The sequence below is a fragment of the Platalea leucorodia genome, assembly GCF_965183815.1.
Source record: "Platalea leucorodia genome assembly, chromosome: 3".
In the NCBI taxonomy this organism is placed as follows: domain Eukaryota; kingdom Metazoa; phylum Chordata; class Aves; order Pelecaniformes; family Threskiornithidae; genus Platalea; species Platalea leucorodia.
The window spans coordinates 47,300,202-47,319,596 of NC_138825.1; the positions used below are offsets into that span (position 1 = coordinate 47,300,202).

Here is a 19,395-nt window from a genome sequence, read left to right on the forward strand (position 1 = left end):
TTCATCTGCTGTAAGGGAAATCAATTGGGATTGTTAAATGGGGTTAGTCTAATCTTGTTAATTTTTTGATTGACTAACGTGCCCACTGTATCTCTTGGATCTGAATTGGAGTCTGTGTACTTGTATTAAGCTACTTGAATGTTCAAATTTCACATCTTGGAAAGCGCTCAAGAGAGAAAATGAATACACGCAGTAATTCTCAAACAAGAGTCATGGACTTTGAAAGAAGCATGGTGGGCAGATACTGTTTGTACATCAAGCCATGCCCTACATATTTGGGACCTGTCACCACTTTTTCTACCTTGTCCCATTCCAGAAACTGATCAGTTAAAACAATCAAACAAAAAAACTTAAAATATTCTTTGCAGATGTTACAAAGTGTGGGAAAAGCAGTAGGTATGAGACAGGCATGCTAAAATCAATGCTGCTACCTGAGTGTGTACCTCAAAACACAATGCTGCTACCTGAGTGTGTACCTCAAAACACAACCCATACGAGACATGGTGACAAAACACTCCCTGGAGGTGGACACAGGACATACCAAGATGCTTTTAACAAGTTGCAAATGGCAAAGTTTTGTGGCGTCTTCCTGATTCTTCTTTTTTGCTGTTGAAGTTTTTTTCCAAGCCTATTTATAACAGATCAGATCACTTAACTCCTTTTGACTGATGATGATTTATGATTAAATTATTCTTGGATTTTTTCCTCAATCTAATGCAACTAAAAGAGCAGCGTAAACACCATTGCTGCTGAGTGTGCACTTACTGTGTAAATCGTGAAACTATGTCTGCACTGACAATAACTTCAGAATAGAAGGCTGTTTTAAACATTAGTTTAAAACAACATGAATTAACTATTGAAAGAAATGCCTTATTTTTGTCTCCATCAATCTTTTCTTTGGGGAATTAAAACTGAGTGATAATAGGCTTGGATGTTATCTTTAAATTAAAGAATCATTGCAAATGTTTTGTGATATTTTATTTCCATAGTCTGTGGCAGGTAGTGCAGACAAGTGAGATTTTTTTCGAGACACAATACATTTAGCAGGAAATACTAGATACTGTTTCTGACTACCTGCTGCCATCCTTAGAGATGGTTGTTCCTTGCTTTCAAAGTTACTGGTGCACTTGAGAGTTGACCCTTCCATCAGTCCCAGTACCCTTAAATGTTTATCCTCCTTCCCGCCACCCACCCTTGTACGTTTACGCAGCTTCATGAATCATGAGGATTTAATAGTCTTAGGAAAAAACAGCAAAGCCTTTTAATGGCTTCTCTGCAGTGTTTCTGTTGCATTCGTGTGCTTTCTGGTGCATGAACCTTTCCCGTTGCTTCTGCTGTTTCTGTGGAGAGGTGACCATCTCTCCCACAAGTCAGAGCCAGATTCTGTTTTGCTTTCTGGTCCTTGGGCACTTCACAGTGGGTGCTAGTCCTGCTTCTGCCACTGGTAGCCTCTGTGGAGATTTTTGCTTGGTTGATTGGGCTTCTTTAGGCATGGTAGACTTGGGTTAGCGGATGTTGTTAGAAGTAGCCTCTGGCAAGAAGATGCGTTCTTATCCACTCACGCTTTATCTGTGTGTGTGTGTGGGGGGGGTGTGTTACTGCACTGTCTTGATTGTCCCCTTGGTCTGAGGACCGCTTCATCTCCAACAGTTTTGCTTTTTTTTTTTTTACTGTACAGCTGATGCAAATGAAGGATGTGTTGTAGTTTTTTGGGTTTGTGGCTTGTTTTGTGGGGTTTTTTATTTCCTCTTTCTGGTGGTATACTAGCTTGCCGGTTTTGGAAGGCAAGTAGCGTTTAGTTTTCTGCTTTCTTGGTAGGTGATAAGGTTGACCACTTAATTTAGACACTTATTACTAGAGTGGATGAAATCTCCAGGCAAAAGGGAAAATGGTTTATTAGAGGTCAACTGGAGCTGGATACCTGAATTCTCATGGAACTGTCAGAATGTTGTGGGTTTTTTATTCCTTTACGATCACATTATATGATGTCAGATGCTTACAGAAGAATTTATTGTTTGTTGTAAAATAGTGCAATACAGTCCAAAACCACATAGCATTTGCGGGCTAATCAATTAACTCAGTGTATGTTAAACCAATGTTGGCATTTGGGTGATAAGTCATGCTGTTACTTTTAGGTTATGTTCAAATTTTAGTTCCCTAAAATATACTGAAAAGCAAATCTTTGTATTTAACAGCTTACCTATACGTAAAAGCCTACTGTCTGAATAGCCCTACCTGCCCTACCTGGGGGTTTCTGTTGCTCATTGGCTCTTATCAGTTGAGTAAATTTATTGTGCCCAGAAATCTTAAATGAAGTTGAACCAGAACTTCCAGTTGATCCCATTTGCTGTACAAATAAGTCTTCTGCTGCAAAGTTGGATCAGACCTTCCTCAGAGAATATGTGTATGTGTATACCAGAAACTTCAGATAAAGCATTATTTTTGCCTAATCCATTCTGGGTTTATAAAACGTCAGGTTTTATGGTTGTTTCGGTACTTCAAATAGTGCCTGTAAGCTCTAAAATATGTACTTTTGCCCTAAGTAAAGGTAAAATTTACAGAGAAGGTAGGGCACTAAGACACTTAATTTTGTCTGAAGGCTACACCTTATAGTAATTGGCATTTTCAAAATGTTTTGAGTGTCTTTACTGAGAGTATATCTGAACATCTTTCCTATATATGGAGCTATCAAAGTATAATCTTGATTACTTTTCCCCCCTTCTTTGAGAACTTAAAATTGCCGCCTTTTATGCATGTGTAGTGTTTGTTTCCTGCTGTTGGAAGCTTCTATTTTTGTTTTGAATATTCAAACGTATGAAAGGAATGTACCTCTGGCAGCAATTTACTTAAACTGAGTAAAGGAATAAGAATAAAAATTAAATCATCTTTGCGGTAATAACTTCAGACATTATGTCTAACAGTGGTAATCAAATATTGTAAAGTGTGTGTGTATATATATATTTTTTCATTGTTTTTCTGGTTACTTGTATTTTGCTTAGTGGTGTACTTAGAAGTGTCTGTTTTACTAATGGTAAGCAAGTTGGCAACCAAAGGAAGTCAGCATTTGTTTACGGGATATTTCCTGCTCATCCTGCCTGTAAGAATCAGCGTTCCAGGCATTTTCAGAGGACGCTTTATCTCAGTTTCGTACAAAACATTTTTGCTGACAAGGGAAGGCATGAGTGCCCCTGTAATGTAATTACATTAAATTGCTAGAATGCTGGGCTGGCACATAGGAAAGCTGGATTCATTTACTACAGCAAGAGAGACTTGGAGTCATGTTTCTGAAGACCTCTTGGAAGGCAGGGAGCGAGCGTTGGGTCAGAAAGCCAGCCGGCATGCTGGACTGGCCTCTGCTGGAGGCTCTCCTGGGTTAGGAGGAACTGGGGCTTCAGAGCCTGCTTAGCTATTCTATAAGCATCTAATGTGATATCTAATTAAAAGATTGTAAACTGAATTGGGGGGAAAACAAGAGGCAGATATTAAGTGCCAGCAGTAGCAAAGATTGGGTTTTGGCTGTGTCTGTGGCTTAGGCAGCTGTCTGACTCTGCTCGGCTTTGAGTTTTCTTTTCTTAGGTAACTAAGCTCTGTAAGGAGCCTTCATGCTTGGCTTAGGGATCTGAATCGTAGCAGGCATTAAACTGTTGCAATGCCAAGTGCTGCTCTACATAACATCAAAGTACTTCTGTGTATCTGGCCCCAGAACAGAAGTATATGAAGTGCTGAGAGGAGTGTCTGCTGCAGCGAGAGTACCCCTTCCAAAATCATCAACTGACTTGACTGATCTGTACTGCATGATGCAGTGAAGCCTTGTATTAGGCCAGCTGGATCAAACGATGCTCTTTGAAGATGCTGCCAGCATTCAGTTTCCTCTTAGAAAATCATTAGTAGAAGAAAATCTGTCTGCAGTTGGCCCTTGGCCAACATCTTAAAAGGAAGTACCGAAACAGATATTAAGGCTTCGCATGTATTTTGTCCCATGAAGTCACATTTCTCAATTATTCTATCTGAGTGTATGCTACCAAGGTAAGCAGAACTTTGTTTTATTCTGTGTAATTCCCCGCTTTGTATTCTGCATGAACTTCTTTGAAAAGTTGTGCTGGTACACGGTCATGAGCAAAGCAGTTGCTTTGACGTGTGTCTAGGATAGCTGGATGGCTTTAGCCCTTGGGTAGTGCTGTGTGTTAGCCTGTGAGAGGTTGTCATCTGCCTTGCTGCCATTTCCATGGAAGAGACACATGGTGCTGTCCAGGTAGCACGGGGTGCAGTTGTAGCTCCCAACCATCTCCACCGGAATGTTGCCTGTTGCTCAGCATCTGGCTCTGTCTGTGAGAGGAATGGCTGGTACTGGAGGCACACTCAGCTGCCACTTAAGATATTTTCAACCACAAGAGCTTTGCTGAAGTCTGTGTTGACTCGCCACTTGTAAGGCGTGTGATATCTTAATATATCTAGTGATGTTACATGTTGGTAAGTTGTTCTCTTGTTGATAGGAAGCCAGTGTAGGACAGAAATCTCTGCTATAATGAGTTCTAATACATAGCAGTTAAATGTCAAATCCGTGATACTTGAAACTAATTAAAAGGAAAAAAAAAAGTATTGGAAGACAGAAATAGGAAAAACAGTAGTGGTTTTAAGCGTTTTTTATATAGGAGCAATACCTAGGGACTTGGATCAGTTTTAATATCTCTTTTTTTGTGCCAAGTGAAATAACAATTGACAAAATGCTAATTGCTCTGCAATGCTTGTAAGGAATATAGGGTTCAATACTTGGCACTGGTGAGGCCACACCTCGAGTACTGCATTCAGTTTTGGGCCCCTCACTACAAGAAGGACATCGAGGTGCTGGAGCGTGTCCAGCAACGAAGAAGGGCAACGAAGCTGGTGAAGGGTCTGGAGCACAAGTCTTATGAGGAGTGGCTGAGGGAGCTGGGGTTGTTTAGCCTGGAGAAGAGGAGGCTGAGGGGAGACCTTATTGCTCTCTACAACTACCTGAAAGGAGGTTGTAGCAAGGTGGCGGTCAGTCTCTCCTCCCTAGTAACAAGTGATAGGACGAGAGGAAACGGCCTCAAGCTGTGCCAGGGGAGGTTTAGGTTGGATATTAGGAAAAACTTCTTCACTGAAAGGGTAGTCAGGCACTGGCACAGGCTGCCCAGGGAAGTGGTTGAGTCTCCATCCCTGGAGGTATTTAAAAGACAGGTAGACGTGGTGCTTAGGGACATGGTTTAGTGGTGGACTTGGCAGTGTTAGGTTAACGGTTGGACCTTATGATCTTAAGAGTCTTTTCCAACCTTAACGATTCTATGATTGTAAATATACCAAAACCAGAAGGGTAAGTGGTCTGGAAGATCTAAGTAATGGTAATGAAATTATCCACTAATGTACATCTGTGTATAATTACAACTTTCTAAATTAAATGGCACTAGTCTTAAATTTCTTGTTGAATATGATTGTGTCTTGTTGTAGATGTGTAGAAATGCTGTAAAAATGTGTTTGAATCTTGCTTTGCATTTGTACTACCTCATCCTCCCTTTCCTCCCACCAGTCAGAGCAGCTGCAAATGTGTAACTAATCATTTCATGAAACAATTTTTTCAAGTCTGATTCTCAAAACTGGAGTTTCATACTGCATCTTTGTCATATCTTGAATTCAATCTAGCGGGTAGTCTTAATGGAGTGTGTGAGTTGAACAGGAAAAGAAAAGTGGTAATAGCAAGGTTTGTAAAGTGATGTAGGCTTTCTTGAGGCATAGAGAGAGTTTACAGTATCCTGAAAGAAAAAGTTGCTGCACTTCAGTGATTAATCAGCTTAAAAACCCCTAAAACCCATCAAAACTTATTCAATTTAACCATAATGAATTGTGGTTATGGTTTGCAAGGAGTGTCTTAAGAAATTGGTAAGTAAGTGGACACCACCTTAACTTCTGAACTTTTGGAGTAGCAAAGGTATTTAGGTAATTTAATTTAAAAATTACGTTTAATTTCAGTTTAGTTGGTACATCTAAAATATTACTACAATACTGTTGTAAGATTTCCCACTGAATGGAGTCAAAAGGTTGCAATTTTGTTTCTTTGCATGTCATCTGGTACTGAATCAGGAATTAATGGGAAACAGCGACATGATGTGTAAAAATTCATGCACGCCAAATCCCTGCAACATGTGCGTGATAGCTGGCGTCCGCTTATTTTGATGTTGCTATGTGTGTCCTGGCCTGAGAAAATAACTGCATGAAAAAGGACCACGAATGTATTACTTTAGCGGCGTTCCATGTGCATCTAATGTTTGGTTAGTGTCTATGCTAGTTGGCCAGCTATCTTTTCATTTTTTAATAAGCTCAAAATACTTGTCCAGGGGTATTTACAGCATTTACATGTTTAGGTTGTAGCCTGATATTGTCAGCTTTTCTAGTATGTCAGGAAAATAGTATTTTAAAGTATTAAATACTAATAGTATTTTAATACAGAAAAGGTATTAGTCTTTTCTTTTTAATTTTTATTCATTAAATCTCTCTTATTCTCTCATGATTAAAGAGCTGTGCCTCCTCTTAAACCGTTTCAGTTGCTTTCAATCTTGCCTTAAGCTTAGCTTTTTGTATGAATGACTTTTGTCGGTGCAAGCATTGTTATCTTCTGCCAAGAAGATTACTCATCAAATGCAAGTGGCTTTTTAAGATCACACTAGAAGTTGGGGGTTTGTTTCACTCCAAGCAAGCTGAAAAATCAACTCTGTCCTGTGATGATGACAACATAGGAAAGTCATTTGACCATATGGTTCATTCATGTATTGCACCAAATTAACATGCTGAAGCTATTTACAGTCAGAGTTGTAAAGAAACTGGTTGTATTTACGTCTATGGTTTTAATGTCTGCTTTCTTCTCCTTTTGTGCACTCGAATTCTCTCTGAAGGATATAACATATTGTTTGCCCCTAAAAGACATGGGATGCCCACATGTACTTTCCAAATGTTTTATTGGGTGAAAGTTTAGTGCTTACAACAGAACATCAGTTTTAGCTGAGTAGTCTACTTTAAAAATCATTAAAATAGACTTTTTTGGAGAAGAAAAATACTAGAGAGTCCTAATCTGGGGCACAGAGGTTCATGTCCCATACTCTCCTAGCACTACACTGTTTTATAGGGAGTCCTAGGAGGCAAGTTGAACATCCAGCAATCTGCGGTGGGAACTTTCATCCTAGCAGCTTGGCTCCCCTCAGAACTTCTGAAGGCTGTACCCAAGTAGTTTCCTAGAAGCCTCAAATTTATAAGAATTTAAAATGGCATTTAGCTATTAAATCTCTAAATCTAACCTTTGCCTTTGGTAGTTTGTGTTAATTAAAAAAAACCCCAAAAAACCAAAACACACCACCACCACTGAAGTGGAAGAACTTGATAAATAATCATGCTTGATGGCACATGCTCCTCAGCTGGTGGTATTAATGGGAGGACAGAGTTTTCCCCTAAAGACTTAAAGGGGAGGGGAGGGAAAGGGAATGAGGAAGCACTTGGTAGTTTTTGTTTAACGACAGGAGAAATCCCTGCAATTTCTTTTTGCTTGCTTAACTGATGTTTTACATTTGTTTTTCAACTTACCTAGGTATATTTTTAGACTTACTACAGTAATTTGGGACAGTGATGAGCTTGGTGGAATTTTTGCAAAACTTGACATTCTTACTGGGAAGATTTTTCTTCCAGCTACAGTTGATACTTGCACTTAAGTGTTTCCATAGCATTGCTATCTTTTAGCATGGTGCACAAAGCCAAATAACCAGTGAAATACAACTTTACAGAACCATAGAAAGTTTCTGTTTCAGTGTGCTGGTGGGACTCAGTGCACAGTGAAAGATACTTTCCCTCACCAGCCTTGATGTTTTTCTTGAAATGCGATAGTAGGGTTTTTGTTTGTTTTTTTTTACTTATTTATTTTTATTGCTTTAATCTTCATTTAAGCAAAGCACAAGGCCCAGTAACCCAAAGCATGGACCATATGATGAATTTAGTAAAAGAACCTTGACAAATTCTCTCTCTCTGGCATTCTCGATACACAATTCTATGAAAAACATGCATTTGTAGCATTTAATTCTTAATTGAGTTAGTGTCTATATGGCTATTCTTCTCTGAAAATGATTAAGAATTACAAAAAAGCATCAGTATTCAGTTTTGCATTTCAGTATTTAAGAAAGCCTTTTTTCAGCTATTAGCTTAAGTGTCTACATTAGGTAGGCACTGAATTTACATTGGAAAATTCAGACATGCCTGGGGACATACTGAAATGATATCATTTGTGGTTGAAATATTCCCCAGCACGAATTTGGCCTGTTCCAACTACTTGCTATTCTACCCAAAGAATTCCCAGATGTGGCTTAGGAGCTGGGGTGGCAGAGACAGTTTACAGTATGCACTTTGTACACCATCACCCTGTTCTGGAGGCTCGGGCAGATTCCTAGAAGAGTTATGAACCATTCTGCCCTGCTTGGCTTTGGTGACTGATAATGTTTCTAGGTGCACTTGATTTATTAGTATGGGCATAGTATTGCATCTTCTTACATGAGGTACTACAGGTGTTGCCTTTAGTGGGGTTGTGCAAATAAAACCAATGTTATAACTGGGACTTCTTCAGTGTAGACTTAGAAAAGGCAACAGAATTTCCTTTGGCACGTGTGTGAGAATAACAGAAGCTGGTGGCACTTAACTCCGTTGGCTAAATGTAATGTACAAATCAGCATACAGTTGCTAATAATACATATATATTTTTTTTTTTTTGTTAAAGAGTTACCCTCTTCTCCACTTTTTCCAAAAGCACAATGTGATAAAGACCCAATTCAAGCTTGACATCTTGTATGTTTTTTGGTAATGAGCATACAAGAGTGTTTTTCTCTGTTGAAAGGAAAATAAGATTTACAGATTTAGAGTCAATGTTAGAAATTGGCGGGGGGAGATGAAACTTATTAATACTCCTCCCCCCCCCCCCCCGCCCCCCCATGGGTATTGTCAATATTACTGGCTTCGCAAATCTAGCAGAGTTGCTTGTGAAACCCAGAATAAGCTCCACTGAAATGAGCACGTGAAAATAACAACTTGCAAGTATTTTGGAAGCTGCCGCTGTGGATATAACTGCTAGATAATGCGACTTCTCTTTTTCAGATGACTCTCCTATTTGGCCTATTCCTTGCTAGAGCAGGGCTTTTTTCAGGTGTTGTTTAATCTTTTTGCCTGCCCTGCTCACTTGAGTACTACTGATTTTTTTTTAATAATAAATGTATTATTTCATTTTTCCTAATACATTTCCTTCCTAAACAATTACATTTTTTCCAAGTAAGAATTGCTGCATAAATTAAATGGAAAAGCCTGTCTTAAATTTTTGTTCTGTTTATTATATTTTTCACGTAATGAAGGAAATAATCATCCTTTCTCTTAAAATCCAAAGTTAACTCTCTTGGACCACTTCACAAGTTTAAAATCCACAAAGCTTAGTTACTACTGTTTGCTTTGAAGACACAAAATTTAAATCAATTGAGGAGATTATTTTAAAGATTATGTACTTTTTTCAGGAGGACCCAAATGATGTCGACCCCAAAAGGAAAGACGTGCGTGGCAATGATGGGGAGGACAAAGCACAAAGTGTGGAGACTCTACCTCCAGGTATTGCAGTAACATTTGTTATGAAAGATCCATAGCCATAAAACATTTATCCTTGAAAGCCATAAAGCATAGCAGTTGTTCTGATTCATTCTTTGTAGTTTGGAAGTGCTAGGATTATTTTAGCAATATGTACTTCTCTATTCTTAAAACTTCAGCTTCCTTAAATCTTACCTGCTTCACTGCTCCTTTGGGTTTAAAACCATAGCAAATGTGACTCTTTGCTAGTACGTTTGTATTGTCCTGCAATAGGTTTGCGCTGCTGTAAAAGCCTCTTGTACAAAAGTAGTCCATTTCTCTCGATGGATAGTGCTGGCAGAGAACAGACAAGTTGCCTTGGGACTGTGCTTCTGACTGAAGATTCAGCCAAGGTTCATACTTTTTTAGTTTTGTCTGGCTTTTGATGTGGCAGTTTTTCCTGAGTGTGCTGATGGTGTACCTTATTTTTCTCATACTTGCTCAGCATTTGTCACATGCTGGCAAATAAAAAGTGCAACATGAATTTTGTTTTATTTAATGAAATGGTCTTGTGCCTTGAGGATGAGCTAGGAAAATTAAGTGTGAAGGAACCTTCATTTCATGTGACTGCTTCCATAAAACTTCTTTTGCTGCTTAATGAGATTTAATATATAGCTAGAATTGATGTGCAAAGGAATTCAGAAAGAGTAAAAAGGATTTGAGTATTTTACACTGTATTCAAAAAGTTTACCATACAAGGAGGACAACGTCCGACCAGATAGCTTCACAACACGTTTTACTCTTATTTGATTAATCCTAATGTTTGGCTTACAAATTTGTCTTAGTCGAACATTTGAAATGCTATGAGGTCTTGAAGAAAGAACTAACTAAGGTAAACTTTCCTTTAAGCAGCTGGAAACTTCCATCCCCAATAATGTGTGAGGTATGATTTTTGTTTTACAGTCTTGGACTCCGGTACGGTATAAGCTGTTTGACATTTATGGCTTTTTTCTGTAGCATTTGGCCTACCTTGTCTTAGCTGCTTTCTGGAAAGGAGAAACAAGATTCTGGTTATATATGTATACTTTTTTGGCAAAACTTTTACTTTGTGTATGAATTGGGAAATAAATCCTAAAAAGTTGAACAGTCTGGCTTATTTAACTTGGTTTCTGGCAGATCTTTCCAAGTATTTTTTCCCTTAACAGAACTCTCTGCAAATATTGTTACTGGGATTATAGGTCAGTCAATTTTGTACCTTCCAGCTACTATTCTTATTTCCCCTTTTTGAATGTTTATTCTGGGCCAAACCCTATACATTTCCTCTAAGACCTTCCTTTCTCAGTGGCACTAAGTAGCCATCTGAGTATTAAAACAAGTGGGAAGTGTCACTGATTGAAAGGGAGAGACATCAGAAGCCAGAAGGGTTGAAGCTAGAAGTAAAATTAAGTGTAAAGTAGAGCAGATTAGGGCTTTTTTTCATTTCATCTGTTGATTAGTAATCTCTTACAGCTTGATTTAACAGGCAGGAGAATCGTTACTGCAAAGTAGTATGAGAGTTTTGAGTCAAACATCAAATGCTACACAGACAGAATTATGCACTCTTAAATCACTATTTTGATTATCTCAATTTGTGTAGGCAAACTTTTGAATCCTTGTGGCAATGAAGCATGGAATTCATATTTCTGCAGATTTTTTCTGCACTGTTTTAAAGCAAAGTGATCAAATTTTAGGAGGGCTTTGGTTCAAAACTTTCTTGCTTTTCCTCTGAGGTTAGGAGACCTGTCGTTCAGGTTTCAGCATTATGCAGTATGCTGTCTTTCAGGACTTCTCGGAATTAAGGAATTGTTTATTATCTTTTTTTTTTAAATAGCTTTATATAAAGATTAAACTGTTAGGTTTTTTTTACCTTCTGTACATCAGGGTGTATCTATCCTTTGTCATTTGATGACTTTTTTTATATGCTGCAAAAGTCTGTTTCTTCTTTTGTAAAATAGTAATGTTAGCTCTTGTAGTTAGAAAGACTGACCCTGAACTGTCTGCATGGATAACTAAGCAAAACTGTATAACCGGTGCTCTGTAATGGTAGGAGTTTCAGCAGGTACTCAGACACCTCTTTGTTAGATAATGAAGATCTGGAATTTCTTAATGCTTGTAAGTCAAAACAATCATATTTATATTGAGTATACTACTGCCTTTAAGCTGTATTGAGTCAGTAAGAGGGAGTGCAAGCTCTTTAGGGGATTTTGTATCCATCTATTCCTGCTCTTTGTTGCCTGCCGCTTGGTTGCCTGCAGATTTATCTGCTATGCTTTTTTTCTCTTCGATCTCGCTTCAAGCTGCTCTTACTGTTATCTGACTTTTCCCTAATAGATCTGATTCATATTGACAGGGCCTTCTGCTGGAGCCAGTGCCAGGCTTTGCCTCCTTCCTGGCTCCTGAAGCCAAACTCACTTGTTCTTATATTCTGTGGGCTGTCACTGCTTTTCAGTAAATTTAGCCCTATGAAGTGGTCTCTTTTTTTTCTTCTCAAATTTACTCTGTTTTCTGGACTAGTGTTGCATTTGCTGGTTTTCAAGTCTTGGAAAATGGTAAATGATACATTTTAAATTATTTATATCAAGCTCTACTTGGATGGAAACTGGAATGGAATAAAATGTACCAAACTAGCACTATTTTTTAAATATGGCTACTTATTACAGAACAAAAAAATCAAAATATGCTTCCTATTTAAAATCAATGAGCTTATTATTAAAAATAATAGCACTGAATTGCACAATTTTTGTTGATTGCCTTCTTCAAGACTTAAGAGTTGGGAAATATCTGGGACAAAAAGAAGCAGCTTCACTGGATTTCACCTTTTTCTTGTTTCTGCTCAGCTTCTCAGGCTCAGAACAGCCTGTAAAATAAGCACTTCTTGTCAAAACCAAGTCTAGCACTGCAGCATACCCTGGTTCCGGGTTCTTAGCCAGTTCAGTGATTTTTTTTTTTTTTTTTTTTGTCTCTATTTGACTCTGATAGCAAACTCTGCAGTTCATTTACTGTTGAGTTTAAAAGATAAAAGATTAATTTATTGTCATGTTAGATCTCAGTACATGTAAACACATATTTGCTTGAATTTGAAGTTACGGAGTTGCTTAATTTAAGGTTGAAATAATGTAGTTGCATTTTCTGATACTCATTCCACCTGGAAATGTCATTGAAACTCAGGAAACTACAGAGCCAGCTGACTCCCCAGAAGAAATTAAATCAAACATGCTTCTGTTTGTGTACCCCAGAAAAGCATACAACAGAAAAAATACCTATTATTGGAAAAAGTTTTGTTAAACCACTTCTAACTTCAAAATTTGGTTGATAAATTGTCAGAAAGGCAAGCCTTTTGGCAAAAGTAAGGCTGGACAGTATACTTAGAATCATAAGATCATGGAGATTGGAAAAGACTCTTAAGATCATAAAGTCCAACTGTTAACCTAACACTACCAAGTCCACAACTAAACCATGTCCCTAAGCACCACGTCTACATGTCTTTTAAATACCTCCAGGGATGGAGACTCAACCACTTCCCTGGGCAGCCTGTGCCAGGGCTTGATAACCCTTTCAGTGAAGACATTTTTCCTCCAACCTAAAACAGCCTCAAGCTGCGCCAGGGGAGGTTCCTCTCATCCTGTCACTTGTTACTTGGGAGAAGAGACCGACCCCCACCTCGCTACAGCCTCCTTTCAGGTAGTTGTAGAGAGCAATAAGGTCTCCCCTCAGCTTCCTCTTCTCCAGACTAAACAACCCCAGCTCCCTCAGCCGCTCCTCCTAAGACTTGTGCTCCAGACCCTTCACCGGCTTTGTTGCCCTTCTTTAGATGCGCTACAGCACCTCGATGTCCTTCTTGTAGTGAGGGGCCCAAAACTGAACACAGTATTTGAAGTGCGGCCTCACCAGTGCCGAGTACAGGGGCACTGTCACCTCCCTGGTCCTGCTGGCCACACTATTCCTGATACAAGCTGGGATGCTATTGGACTTCTTGCCCACCTGGGCGTACTGCTGGCTCATATTCAGCTGGCTCTCAGCCAACACCCCCAGGTCCTTTTCCTCTGAGCAGCTCTCCAGACACTCTTCCCCAAGCCTGTAGCATTGCACGGGGTTGTTGTGACCCAAGTTCAGGACCCTTAGCTTTGGATTAGCCTTTCATTTTCCAGCAGGTGGCTCGAGCTGTTAGCACTTGTAACCATGTGGGCAGCCCATGTTGCAGTTCACAAAGAACACCACCTGTTTAAGAAGAATGCTTATGACTGCATCACCGGTACCACTGATGTGATGCCCTCACCACCTCTTGTGTGTTAGCTACTCCTTCTAGTGGATGGAAGGCACCTAGAGGAGTGGATGGGGCTGACAGTCCTGAAGCAGGCATAGCATTAAAATTCATTGGAAGCTGGAGTGTTTGAAAGTTGCAAGTCCTATATAAATGCATTTTAAGTGGAGATTATATTTTGTAAAATACACTAAAATCTTTATTTTTAGACTGGAAAAGCAGCGACATGACATGTCCTGTATTTCAAAAAATATTCAAATATTTCAGAAAATATTCAACATATGTTCCAGATTGAAGCTGTATTATAAATCAGAAGCAAGAGTGATAATATAGTTTAGTTACCGAGGAGGTTACAAAAGCATTGGGAAATGTAAAGGAGAGTTATACGGGGAGGTGATCTTGTGATCTCTGCTGTTTCTCCCAGTTTCCCGAGTCAAGCCACTCTGCATTTTGTATAGTTTTGTTGCAAGTGAGGTTTGGTGTAATTTTTGTAAACAATTCTGTATTGGGTTATTTGTAGTGTGGTAGCTGGCTGAAGTGTAAACTTGTTTTCAGAGTAAGTTCCTGGAAATATTTTGAAGAAAACTTGAAAGGCTAAGAAAAACTCTTGGCAGTGTGTGGGCTACCAACGATAGCTGGAAAGCTTATTTTTTAGGGTTGGGTTTTTTTCAGTAACTGGAATTTGAAAATTTGTGGGTTTTTTCCTTCAGTTATTTTCCTATAGTTTCCCCTCTGGGCTGCTTCACCAAGTGTCTATTAAATGTTCTGCAGTCTGTTTTTGTTTAACTCTCTAGTTCTGGCTTCTCTGTGTGTGTGTGCATGTTTTAACTTCTTCAGGATGGTAATTCAGATGTAAAAATAGTTGCTTAGTGTTAACTGGCTAGCTCTTAAACCAGTAATCCAAAAGTATGGGCACTTTTGTCTTACTCTGACTACTTGGATGTTGGAAGTTTCTTGAAAACAAACCAACGAGGCCAAAACCACCTCCCCCCCCAACCTTGATATTTTTGCCTTATAACCTCCGCTACCATCTGATAACCAAATCACACCTTGGGTCCAAGTTGCTTTTGTAGATGACCTCCTCAGATGATCCTGAGATTAGAGAGAATTTTTAATCCAGTTGGTGGTATTTGTCTGGTTAAACAACAGACAATTATTTTGTTTAATGATGGAAAGTGTTCTTTCCATATCAGAATCTTCTAGCAGGAGTTAATGCACCATAGTTGGGACATGGCTTATGGGTAGGAAGCTGTAAATGAGGCCTGCCTTAATTTTCATGCTGTGCAGGTTGAGAGACCCAGCAAAGGCAAACCTTGAAACATCTGAGCAACCTCTGACTCTTGTAAACAGCTGTTAGAGTAGTATTCCCTCTATTCATATCAGTTTAGTTTAGGATATCCCTGAGCTACAATATTTGTCTAAAAGCTGAGCTTGAATGGAGTGACATCTCTGCAACCTGCTACTTACTGAACACAGCTGGAAGTACCTCAAAAACTTTGTATGTTAATTATGAAAATAATGAACATTAACTCCTCTCATCTGTAATAAACAGTGACCCCAAAATACAGCTTTTGCTTTGTATCTATTTTTATATGCCAACAGCATTCTGTGTTCACCACAACATGCTTGCAGGATATTCTCATACGCATCCATGATAAAACAAGAATGTCTGTATTGCATTAGAACTTGAGCTCTGATTTTGAGTTAAAGGTGGTATAAATTTGCTGTAGGTAGCACAGGTCTGGCTGTTAATAGGCAAAAAAGTAAATGTTCAACCAGAGGTAAGAACTGATAGCTTTAAGACATTTGGTAAATATCATACCGTTGTTTTACACCTGAACATGGTGAAAGTCCTGAAATTTAATTCCTGGTGACTGGATGCTAATCTGCCTTTCCATGTTAGTGCCACAACCAGTCACATAATAACACGGTCCTTGTTAAAGAGGGATTAATCTATGAATCAGCTCTGATTGTTGAGGAGGTTAAAGTTATGCCATGTAGGAGGGTGATCTAGTGCTCTGCCTACATGAAAGGCAGTTTTTTGAGAATAATGCTGCCTTGTACTTCTAAAAGGCCCGTTCCTGGAATGGTTTGATTATAACTGACTATGTTTTTACTTATGTAATGAGACAGTAAATTAAATTATAATGTCTTTGAAGTCTAGACTGGATCTTAAAAAATAAATGTTACTTGGATAACTTTATAGCCAGATCATCTGCCATATTAATGCCTGTTGATATGTGGAGGGTTTTTTTTAAAAATGGAAATTGTGGTAGCTGGGGTTAAAAAAAACCCAACAGACAAAAAGGACAAGATGAAGCATGGTCTGGTGACTACTTGTATAAACTGAGATCTGTAAAATTGTTCAACTTTATGTTAATTTGCAGGGTGTTCTAGAAGAATTTAATCTGCAAAAGTGACTGTTGGTGTTACACTGTTAACAATACTGTTGAGGTTTGATTACTTTGTTGCAAAATTATAAAAACAAGCTATTTCATCAGTTATGTTTGGATTGCTGAATGCTGTTCTTTAAATTGTGAAGATTAAATTGGATATTTTTCTGTTTTTCTATTGTAGGAAAAGTTCGGTGGCAAGACTTTGATCAAGATGCTTATGTTGGCGCTACCATAGTGCGGTCTGGTCAGGATCCATATGCCCGCAATAAGTTCAATCAGGTAGAAAGTGACAAACTGCGAATGGACCGAAGCATTCCTGACACCAGGCATGATCAGTAAGTGCCAAACTGAGCCATGTTTGACTTGGATTAACTTTTTTGTATTTACGGCTTTTGAGCAGCAGGTGGTTTTTTCTAAAGCAGGAGCTCTCCAGCTTTTAAAATAACAGGAACAGTGAACTGCGGTGCGATCCTTAAACAGTGGGTTAAAGAACAATGAATCTTAATCAAGTTTTTCTGTTTCCATGACTTCCATCAGTGTGTATTCTATATCCAGACTGGTGCTGCATTTCAGTCTCTTTTTGTTCCTGTTTATCTGATGGCTTTTCTTGGTTTCTAGATTTCAAAGTCTCTTTCACTGTGAGGATGATCAAACAGTGAGGCAGGTTGCCCAGAGAGGGGGTGACGTCCCCTGGCTTAGGGATATTCAAAGCCCAATGCACAGCCTCCTGTAGCTGGCCGTGCTTTGAGCAGGGAGTTTGGACTAAGATTTTTCAGGGGCCCCTCCCGATCTCAGTCGCTCTGTGATTCCGTTTTTCTACGTATGTGACAATTGCCAACTCCAGACCTAAAGGAATCCATTTATGCACACCTCGGTGAACACAGGACAGAATTACACTTCAGATGCTCAAAAACTTTTGCTATGTCAGGCTGCTTGTGCAGATTCAGGAAATAGTACACTTCAGAGTAAGGAAAAATATTATTTTCTTGTGGGTAGAGAAGACTTTTAATTTGAAAAAGGGTTTGGGTGACTTGCACTAATCTTGTTTAAGCAGAATTGATTAATATTAAAACAACAGTTGATTACTAGGACTTCAGTAACTTAAAGAAAAATAACAAAAGCAGGTTGAACTTTTTTTTTTTAAAAAAACTAGGCAGGTATAGGCTGAAAGCATAAAATTAGCCAACCGTGTATAGATAATTTGCCTCACTAATGCTGCAGTTAAGTTGAATGTACATTCACAGCTTTGGAGGTAGAAGAAGCTGGAGGAGACACCAGAAGGAGAGAGAAAAGGAAGGTGCCTGTTTTTTCTCCATAAAGCTCTTTAATCAGGAGTGGCATAGCAAAGGAGATTTGTGTAGAAACTCAGACCCTTTCTGTGTCATTTTTAAATCCCTTGTATAATAGCATGGTTTTGGGTTCCTTTAAGCAGATGACTTGTAGATAGTGTAAAGCAAGTCTTGTATAATTTGCCATTAATTAATTGAACAGGAAAGTAGAAGGAATCTGGTGTTTCACTTGTTGCCATGAAAGCAGTGAAAAGCCATGATGCCCATGGTATACTGAGGAGTTTAAAATAACTTTTGAATTTTCTTCATCACACATACTTTTTTTTTTTTTCCCCCCCACAAGAAATGCATTCTAACTTTTTAGACCAGGTATTTTTTCCCCCAAGAGCAAAGCTCAGCCACCAACTTCTAGAAGCTTCTATGATTCAGATATGCTGAATTTGGAATTTTTTTAGATACTTAATGACGTCTGAGGGGGGTCTAACAGACAAATGCTCTCCTTTGAGAAGAACTTAAATGAGAGATGACAAGAGACAAATTACATTACAGTGGCTATGTTTGTTTTAACTGTCAGGGTTGTGATTATATGCTGACCTGCCTGGGTTTTTTCACTTAATGGAGCTGGAAAAGAACCCTGCAATGGAGAGAGAGAGAGAGAGAGATGTTTCTGGGGAAGGACTGTATCTGTGCTGTGATTATTGCTTAGGCTTTGCCATGGAGCAGATTTAAGTGCCCATCAGTCTGTAAATAGTCATTGTTTTAAAGAAAAAAGACCAACCAAATGACCAAACAAAAAACCCAAACCCCAAACTGCAGCAATCATTCCTGCAAATAGTCCATGATGCTTTCCCTGCCACGTTGCAATTAATTTTCCTTCTATTTTGGCAAGGACATTCACTGCAGAAGCTGAAAAAGTCACATGAAATATTTGTTTGGGAACTGTCCAATGGAAAGAGCAAGAGCAATAGCCATAGGAAGAAGAGCATGTTACAGATCTGAGTACGTGACACTTGGAAGCATGTTATTTTCAATAAAATTGGAGGTAACTGGGTTAAGATTAAGATCTCCTATGGAGCTGCTACAATCTCTTTCTTTAAGAAAAGAAACCTGGATGAGGAAATACTTGTTTCTACTTAAGCAACTTTTAATTAATTGTATTGACATGTCTAAGAGGCTGTTTGACTCTCAAATAACTATCTAATAATACTATTTAATTGCTGAAATTGTCTAGGCTGCTTAGTTTATTAGGTTTCTACATAAGATATGTAAATGTGTGTGTAATTATGCATCTCTTTTTATGCGACATTGCTTAGTCTTTTCTGCATTGGACAGACTTTTACTAGCATCAGGTTAAGACCAAAGTTTCCTACCTGCTTTTTGTGAAAGCCTATCAGCAGTACTAGAAAGCACTTTGGTTCGCCTGTTTAAGCTGTGCTTGCCCTTATTTTAAGCAAAAGGGAGAAGTGAGAAACAGGCAGATACAACATAAGAAAGGAAGCAGAGAGAGGAGGCCTGAGCAGGACTGCAGATTCTCACTCCAGCTGATGCTCACAACTGCCACTTCCAACAGCTGTGAGAAACCGCTGGGTTTCCTTCTGTTGCAGTCTGTTTACGACGTGTAACTGAGAGCTATCCCTGTCACGGTAGATTCTGGAGATCCAGAAAGTGAGCGTCACAGTTGTAATAGGAAACTTCCAGAGCTGTCCTCCTGTCAGTGTAAAATATTCTCCCAGGTGGTATGAAGGATGAACTACTTCATGGTTTTTGTGGACCAATGTCCACCACCTTACTTTGGATCAGTGGTTTCTGATCATGTCTC

At 38.9% G+C, this 19,395-nt stretch overlaps 1 protein-coding gene across 1 annotated transcript in view; it reads left to right on the forward strand.

Moving 5' to 3' along the window:
• GALNT2 (polypeptide N-acetylgalactosaminyltransferase 2) overlaps positions 1-19,395 on the forward strand; it is a gene marked incomplete at its 5' end in the record, with an annotated part of 103,164 nt that overhangs the window by 46,288 nt on the left and 37,481 nt on the right. The window contains 2 exons of the mRNA XM_082308022.1: positions 9,546-9,636; positions 16,469-16,622. Of these exons, the coding sequence (XP_082164148.1) occupies positions 9,546-9,636; positions 16,469-16,622 (245 nt within the window). The remainder of the gene's footprint in view (positions 1-9,545; positions 9,637-16,468; positions 16,623-19,395) is intronic.